The sequence below is a fragment of the Nematolebias whitei genome, chromosome 12 (assembly GCF_014905685.2).
Source record: "Nematolebias whitei isolate Nwh7 chromosome 12, NemWhi1, whole genome shotgun sequence".
NCBI lineage: Eukaryota > Metazoa > Chordata > Actinopteri > Cyprinodontiformes > Rivulidae > Nematolebias > Nematolebias whitei.
The window spans coordinates 45,477,535-45,486,409 of NC_056509.1; the positions used below are offsets into that span (position 1 = coordinate 45,477,535).

The following is an 8,875-nucleotide window of genomic DNA, read 5'->3' on the forward strand; positions in this document are numbered from 1 at the left end:
GAGGGCGGGCCCCAGAGGAGAGGGCGGGCCCCAGTGGAGAGGGCGGGCCCCAGAGGAGAGGGCGGGACCCAGTGGAGAGGGCGGGACCCAGTGGAGAGGGCGGGCCCCAGAGGAGAGGGCGGGCACCAGAGGAGAGGGCGGGCCCCGGAGGCGAGAGCGGGCCCCAGAGGAGAGGGCGGGCACCAGAGAAGAGAGCGGGCCCTGGAGGAGAGGGCGGGCCCCAGAGGAGAGGGCGGGCCCCAGTGGAGAGGGCGGGACCCAGTGGAGAGGGCGGACCCCAGAGGAGAGGGCGGGCACCAGAGGAGAGGGCGGGTCCCGGAGGCGAGAGCGGGCCCCAGAGGAGAGGGCGGGCCCCGGAGGCGAGAGCGGGCCCCAGAGGAGAGGGCGGGCCCCAGAGGATAGGGCGGGCCCCAGTGGAGAGGGCGGGCCCCAGAGGAGAGGGCGGGCCCCAGAGTAGAGGGCGGGCCCCAGAGGCCATCTTATAACCAGCAAACTGTTTTTTCCACTGTGGAGTATGCTGTTGGTGGAGAATCAGTTTTGTTTGGTGCCTCCTCAGATTGAAGAAGTCCGTTGGATGACGGATGAAACGTCTCAAGAAAAGAAGAAAATGTCTAGACGACCTGACTGAACATTGTTGGATTTTATACCTGGATTATTGAGTGTGAACTTTGGAACTTTAATTGAACTTTCTCCTATAAAAATTCATTGAAACCTCCTCGACTGCTTCAAAAACGTTCTCTGAATCACACACGCTCTTTTTTATCCAACGTCAATGTTTAGCAGTTGTCATACAAATTTTAGCTTTCATTTATAGCTTTGCTACATTTATCTTTTAATAACTGTTTTACAACCTTTTCATGCTCATTTTATCTTAAAGCGTCAGTTTAGCCAATTTTAACCATAAGCTACAATTGTGTTATTATTTTTTAGCTTATGTTTTGATAATTTTTAGATTTTAATTACTGTTTTGCTACTTTTTTCTTAGCAACTATGCTAATTTTATCTTTTAGCTACAGTTTTGCAAAGTTTAGCTTTCAGATTTGGTTCTGCTACATTTAGCATTTAACAACTTACTAAATTTAGTTTTCAGCCACCATTTTGCTGATTTTAACTTTTTGACTTGGAGTGGTGGCGCAGAGGCTAGAGAAGGTGGGCCTGTGATTGGGGTAGCTGGTTCAATTCCACGGACCAACAACATAAAAATGTGGGTGGGAGAAGTGAAACACCCACACCTGCCTCCACCCTGGGCCCTTGAGCAAGGCCCTTAACCCCCACCATCTGCCCCCCTGGGTGCAACAGATGGCTGATCTCTGCTCCACATAGAGAGCTGTGGTAGCTTGGTGGTCTGTGGTTACATCAGGAAGGGAGCACAAACAATTGGCAAGTCTTCGCGTTAGTTCGCTGTGGCGACCGCTGAAGAAGGGAGCAGCCGAAAGAAGAAAACAATTTTTTTTTTTTTGCTTCTTTTGACTTGAACAATTCAGTAAAAAATATTCATCTGTCATTGAGCTCTCAGCATTTATTGAAAACTGAATTTCTATAATTTGGTTTGAACCAAACTATTCTATAAAGCTTTATTTTTTCACCCTGCGATCTCAGTTTGGTTGAAAAATTTTCAGCTTGTAGAAACTAAAATAATCTGGGCTCTGCTTTTCTGACTGTAGCTGAGCACATTTAAAGATATCTTCTCTCATCTCTGGATCACGGTCCTGGTGATGATTCCAAAAGCATTTTTGGCTAAATCTGTTTTTTCTCCTCCTGTCCATCTGTTTGAGTCTTTGTCCCTCCATCCTTGTTCAACACTACCCACCCTGCTTCAATGAAGTGGTTGATGGCGGCGTCCATCTGTTTCTGCTGGACCAGGTAGTCTCCCCAGGCCTCCTCCAGTTTCACCACCTCGGCGGGGAAGGAAACGCGAGCCAGCTCCACCGCTACGGGAAGCAGGAAGAAGAAACTTTGTTGAAGAAACGCTCCACTTGTTTAACAGCTTGTCAATTGATTTCAATGTTTTTATTTAAATCACAGTCAAACCAAATGAAAGTTGGCGAGTCCGCTGGAAGGCTTATTTACCTTTCCTGAAAGCTCCTCCCTTGCAGTAGCACTCCAGAGCTCTCTGGTTGTTCCTGATTTTCTCATACAGATCTCCTGCCTGACCAGGAAAAAAGGAAATCATCATCAACCTAAAAACATCCCAGAAAGTTAAAGCATTTCAGCTTGATTATGCCAAAAAACAAACTTTAAGGTTTCATTTTTTGTTCGTAAGGTTTTACCACCTGTTAGGTAAACACAGACGACTGAACGAAGACAAGCGAGTTTTCAGACAAACTGAGAATAAAACGTGAGCGCAGAAGTAAGCGACAGATGGAGGGAGATGGTGTGAAACTCAGATCAACAAGAAGTCCTGTTGCTTTTCTACCAAAGCCTTTTTTACTGCGGGCATCTGTTAGGAGAGGAGCGGAAGAAGGGAAATATTTTTTATAGCTATGAGAAAAAATTCACTCACTCTTTCATAAAACTCTCCCTTGATGAGGCTGGCAGCGATGCGACTGACGGTGTCGGCGCTGTTGGTGAGCTCTGGACGGCTCAGGGCCAGACGGGCAGCTTTAGCTGGGAGTCCAGCCTTCAGGTAGAGGTTTATGGCCCCCTGGAAGTCCCCCTCGTTCTCCTTCACCTCGCCGGCCTTCTCGTCCTGACCCGTCTCCGTCAGCCACTGATAATAGTTGCCTCGCAGGCTGTTCAGCTCCGGGTGAGCCTGCAGAGGTTATGGTTTAAAAGTAAACATGTTTAGTAAACCACTAATATTTATTTCATACACAGGACTTTGTTTTTCTTCAGTTTTTAAGAACGGATTGAGAGGTGGTGCGTTGACCTGTGATCTCTAATTCCAGCACGAGTTACCGCAGAAACAAACTCGGGTAAAAAACTGAACCAGTTTGTGACGCAGGAAATCCCAAACGGAACTCACTAATCCACTAATCCGCAGCCTCCTGGAACCCTGACACGTTTATTTATTAAACTAAATCTATTTGCTCCAACTGAGAGAGAGAAAAAAAAGCTTTTTAGGAGGTTTCCATCAGAAAAGGTTGCAATAGTGCAAGAATGTTTTATTTACCTCGGAGGTCTGAACTCGGATCTGGAAATGAAGATTCATGCGTGTTCCAGTTGAGAGTCAAGATCTGGTTCGGTTTTCTAACTGCAGTGCTCAGAGACCAGGCTAAAGACCATCTGCACCATTTCTCCACGTTCTGTGCATTCAAACCCTGTAGCAGCTTCACTGACGCTGGTTAAGCAGTACTGTGTGTGACTGAAAAACAAATGCTTTATACGTGCAGATACCACAGCTTCTCTTGATCTCAGAGTTGGGGTTCTGAACTTGGTGAAGCGTTCCGGTTGATTTTGTCAACTTGAGGCGAGTTGGAAAGACTTAGTACAAGTGAACTGAAGCATGAGCCGTCGTTCTGGTTTGCTTACGTTACCTTGGCTTCAGCCACTGCGATGCAGTCGTCCCACATGTGGAGCTCCTGGTACATCTCTATGGCCTCATCGATTGCGTTCTGCAGACGGTAAATCATGAACATGAAACATTTCGATAAAATGAACTAGGTGTTTGGATTAAGGTTTGACAGGACCAGCTGAACGGTGGAACAGTCTCATAAATTAGTGACGTTCCCCATTTGGCATTTTTCCCACTTTAAATCTGCAAATGTTAAAACATACAACTATTAATAATTAGAGAAACTTAAAACTTCAGCAAGAATTCATTGTGAACACAGCTGAAACTTGATGAAGAATGAATTTTAAATTTGAAAAAAAAGAAGCTACAATTAGCAAAATCATAATATAAATGTCTGAATTGTCAAAACCGTAACTAAAAGCTTAAATTAACAAAACCTTGGATAAAAGATAGAACTAGAAAAGCAGCAGCTAAAGAATAAATGTAGCAAATCAAATGCTAAAATAATAAGACCATAGCTCAAAGCTAAAAATGCAAAACCTTAGTCAAAAGCTAAAACAAGCTAATAAAAGCTAAAAGCTAAAAAAAAAAAACACTGTAGCTAAAACTAAAATGAGCAAAACAATAGCTAAAAGCTTGCCTTAACAAAACCAAAGTCAAAAACTAAATTTTGCCAAATTGTAGCCAAAAGATACAATTAGAAAAACTGCAGCTAAAAGGTTTACGAAAGAAAATGGCTAAACGCTAAAATTAGGAAAAGTGTAGCTAAAAGATAAAACTAACTAAATTGTATCTAAAAACCAGGAGCAAAAAGCTACAATTAGCAAAACAGTAGCTAAATGATAAATGTAACATAACTGTAGCTATAAGCTCAATTAAGCAAATATTGGCTATAAGCTAATGTTAGGATAACCTTAGCTAAAAGGCCAAAACTAGAAAAATTATAGCTAAACTCTAAAAAAAAAAGCTAAACAGAAGTCAAAAGCTAAAATTACGGTAGATCAACTATAGTTAAAAGCTAAACATGGCAGAGTAGTAGCTAAAAGCTGTCATGTCACACCAGTCGAGCCAAATGTTTTGATAATTGACTGGAAACTTGAAACAACAATAGTTTGAATGTTAGCATTTACACAATAAGGTGATTTTGTTGACAATAAGATACTTTAACTAAACACAACTAATCTATGTAATCTACGAAGCATCATCCGGTTTTATCTTTTGGAGGTAAATGTGTCCATAAAGATTGTTTGAAACCTTATACCTGCTCCATGTAAAGCATCTCAGCCAGTTTAAAGTTCTTGTCCATCATGGCCACCTGGGCTTGGACTTTGTAAAACAACGTCCCGTCGTCCCCCTGATTAGACAAGAGACAAACAGATTAGAATAAGCTCAATCCGGACAGTAGTCGTTCTATGCAAACAGAACATTCATCCAAAAGATTTATTTGAATAAATAATAAGTAGAAATGTTTGGTTTTCTGTGTTTTGAATGTTTGGGCTTTGTTGTCATCAAGACAACCATAAATCTAACAATCATTAACGTTATTCAGCTACATTAAACTTTAAAATATAAACTATAATTTAAAAATGTGCAAAAAAAAAAAAAAAATCACAACTTTAGAACAAATTTTTAACACCACCCTTAGAAGTTTTCTCTCTTTTCCCATATTGTGATTTTATATCGCGGAGCCTTATTTTAGGCACTCGTACCAAACGCACCGTTTCCTGTGAAACTTTGTCTACGATTTGGTTGGCTTGGTGGAGGAATCGAACGGTCGACACGTCACCCAGAGCAGCGAAACACCTGCAGGAGAGGAAGAGAGAAGTCAGGCAGGAGGAAGAAACGCTGCAGAGAACGGCAGTACAAAGAGAAACGAACGGGGTTCAGAGGAGGCAGATCGAAGCTCTGAAACCTGCAAACTTAACGACTTGAGATAAATTACATCTTTAGACTAATTGGCTTCCACACACGCTGCAATCTGAGCCCAGAGAAACGCAAACATCTGAGCGCTCAGCTACTTTATTACCAACTCTCTCTGAACCATTGCATCAGATTAATGAACAGGTCATGAAAGGAAAGAAAAGTCATTCTGTTTGGCTCCGCTCTCTTCTCTCGTTAATATTAGCCTCTGCAGAGAAAACCGCTTCTTTCCCGGATTTTGGGATTTATGCAAATGGAGGCGAAGCCCAGCGAACAGCATGTGCATTATTAATGACAGAGAATCCAGATGTGAAGGGTTCCTCACAACAGAGAGAAATAAAGATGGAGAGAGGAATGATAGAGAATTAAAAACTGTCTGATGATAAATGAAGTTAGAGGAGGAGGTCAGTGCGGGACACGTCATCTGCTGGGATGTAAAATGGCTTCCCAGTGTCTGGACTGGAGTCACATCTAGAAATAAAACTAAGTGACTAAAAGATAAATCATGAAGCGTTAAATATGTGAGGAGAGTGTCCCGTTTGTCCTCCAGAAAACTAACAGAAAATATAATGAAGCTGCAGGAAAGTGTTCCTGTGAGGATTGTCTTCTCGTGTCCGTTCCTGCTCCTCAGTTGTTCTCCTCGTGTAATCAGCTCTTACCTCCACCACCTGTTGTCCCTCCCAGGTGTTGTCTGTCATTAACGTCCCTATTTAAGTCTGAGTCTCTGTGCTCCTCGTTGTCTGGACATTATCCTGTCAAGTCTCGTGTTCGGTCTTCCCTCCGTGTCCCCAGCGTTTAATGTAAGTTTTGCTGCCCCGTCAGCTAGTGATGAGCAAATGAAGCTTTTATGAAGCGTTGAACCAGTTGGGCCAAATGCTTCAAAAAATAGGTTCATTTGTCGAAGCTTCAGTTACAGTGACCTCTTGTGGCATTTTGCAATGCTGCTGTCAAATTATGCTTTTGGTGGCACACGAACAAGAAACTACTGTGGTTAAAAAAAATGAATAAATAAATTTATTCATCAACTTTCTATGTTATCTGGTTTGAAAATGTATTTATGCTTACATGTTTTCAAATAAAGATTGATAAATGTGCAGTGAAGAGATTTAATGAAAATGTTGCAGTGGTGTTGTGCTTGTGTAACTGTGGCAGAGTCAGTTTTATCATTCTTAAAATAACAATGAAATGACACCTCCAGCGTCTCCATGTTTGGCGTTGAAGTGCCTAATCATAGAGGAGGTATCATGACGCTTCAGTTCAGTTGAACACACCAACACTGCACCTGTAGAAATACTCCAATGTAAATAATTTAATTTGAGCCCATACAGGCTTAAATCACATACATCATTTTACTGTAATTATATTAAATACATGGGTTAAACGGGTTAGATAATATCTTTACTGCTGAACATTACTATCACTTTGACATTTAAATGCCAAAACCACCTTATCATGAGCAGAATGAAGCGTTCCACATTAGAATTAGGGCTGCACCGACTGCAGTTTTCTGCCCGATCACCGATTTCTACAAGTCTGACCTGCTGATACCGATTTTGTTTTATAAGCGACACTGTCAGGCGTTATAAGGTCACAATGCACCTTCAATTGTCCAATCTTATTTTATTGAACAATATCCTTGAAACAATACAAACTTGTTTTAACTGGCCATGAGGTGGTGTTCTGAAATATAAATGAAGTTCAGACAATTGTTAAAACTAAAACTGTAAAATCGGTTTCTCATACAAGTATCGGCCAATTTCCATTTTTACAAAATTAAAGACATCTGGGCCGATTAATCGGCGCACCACTAGTTAGAACGACGTCTTTTTTTCGGCTGGCTTCATAATAAACTCAATTTCAACTAAATCAGCAACACAACAGCAAAAACACACCTACTCTCCAACACATTGCAAACATTTTAGAGCTGTTTCATGGTGTTGAGCGCTCTCGATTCAAAACTGTCTCAACCCGTCAACTGTCAGAATCGAGACGAGGCGGTGCCAGGGAATCAGCTGATTGGACCATGAACCAGTCAAACGATTCATTCCGACAACGAAACAGTTTGTGTTTCGGACGTCGAGTCTTTTTCCGCACCTAAACAGGCCCCGAAGCAGTGGTACGATGTAATTCTACTTCAGGGGTCGAAGCATGTTTTGAAGCTTTTGTTTCATACTACCATCACTACCGTCAGCCTTTTGTTTTAAATAATAAACTCTTTCTTTTTGTAAATCACAGTCTCCATGGTGTGCCTGCATTTGGGTTCGACGCTAAACCACCAGATCGTGACAGTTCCAGCTGAGCCTCACATTCTGACCACATTTCCTCACTCTGCTGCCGTCCTTACTGGCTCTACTCCCGTTTGTATTTGCAATTACGGTATTTCTACCCTTTGTCTTTTTCCAATAGAAACTACTGGACCATCCTCTTTGTGTTTGTTTCTCTATCCTGTCTCGTCTTTCCCAGCCAGTCGAGGCAGGGATGAAACAGTTGGGCCTCTTCATTGACTGTTTTTAACTACCCACCCATGTTCTTTGGCTTTTAGCGCTTGTCGTCGTGGAAAAAAAGAGATTCCCAACACAATCGGGTGTAGACTTCATCAGATTTATTAGAAAGCTTTGGAGAACAGCCAGCAATCACAGATGACCAATGCCTTCACCTGTCTGAGATTCTGACTTCCTGAACTGAAAAAATTTGTTGTGTAGAATCACGCTCTGGCACCAAAAAGTTGGATTTTTTTCTTGGTGATATAATTACAATTTTGCTTTTTCTAAATAGCCCACAGATGAAAAGCTGTATACTTTATACCAGGTCTATTCAACTAAACTGCTCCGGGGGCCACAGTCACTGAGAGCCAGCAGCTCAGGGGCCGAACATCCAGCAATTAAAGTAATTATGTAAATAAACCAAGTATTACAACCATCTGTTACCTTTTAAATTTGTTTAAATCACAAATGCAATAAACAGAACTCAAACCAAACCCAGAACCTCAAAAAATAAAATAAAGTATAAAAATTTAAGAACTTATTGGTGGGCCGGACTGGTCACCCACAGGCTGGAAGTGGCCCGTGAAAAATACTATGTTCAAGTTCAAGTATCTTTATTATCCCCGAGGGGCAATTAGTTTCACAGTCAGTAGAGATACAAAACATCCATACTACACAAAACATTAAGACATTAAAATAATAATATGGAAGTCATCAATGTTCATTGAGAAGCCTGATCACTCCACGGACGAATGAGTTTTACAGTCTATTCATTCTACATCTAGGCTGCAGACACCGGCGTCCAGATGGAGCAACCTGACCTCACCATGGAGTGGAGATCAGGATCTGCCAGAGTCAGCCTGGCCTTGTTCACTGACCTCATCTTGTGTAGGTCAGTGAGGTTCTGTAGGTCGGTGAGGTTCTGTAGGTCAGTGAGGTTCTGTAGGTAAGTGAGGTTCTGTAGGTAAGTGAGGTTCTGTAGGTCAGTGAGTTATGTAGGTCAGTGAGGTTCTGTAGG

At 42.1% G+C, this 8,875-nt stretch overlaps 1 protein-coding gene across 1 annotated transcript in view; it reads right to left on the reverse strand.

Annotated features, from left to right (window-relative positions):
• Positions 1–5,257, reverse strand: part of LOC119417954 (intraflagellar transport protein 172 homolog) — a gene marked incomplete at its 5' end in the record, with an annotated part of 12,750 nt that extends 7,493 nt beyond the window's left edge. The window contains 6 exon segments of the mRNA XM_037685202.1: positions 1,811–1,931; positions 2,071–2,149; positions 2,504–2,752; positions 3,477–3,554; positions 4,716–4,808; positions 5,173–5,257. Of these exon segments, the coding sequence (XP_037541130.1) occupies positions 1,811–1,931; positions 2,071–2,149; positions 2,504–2,752; positions 3,477–3,554; positions 4,716–4,808; positions 5,173–5,257 (705 nt within the window).
• Positions 5,258–8,875: the final 3,618 nt, after the last annotated feature.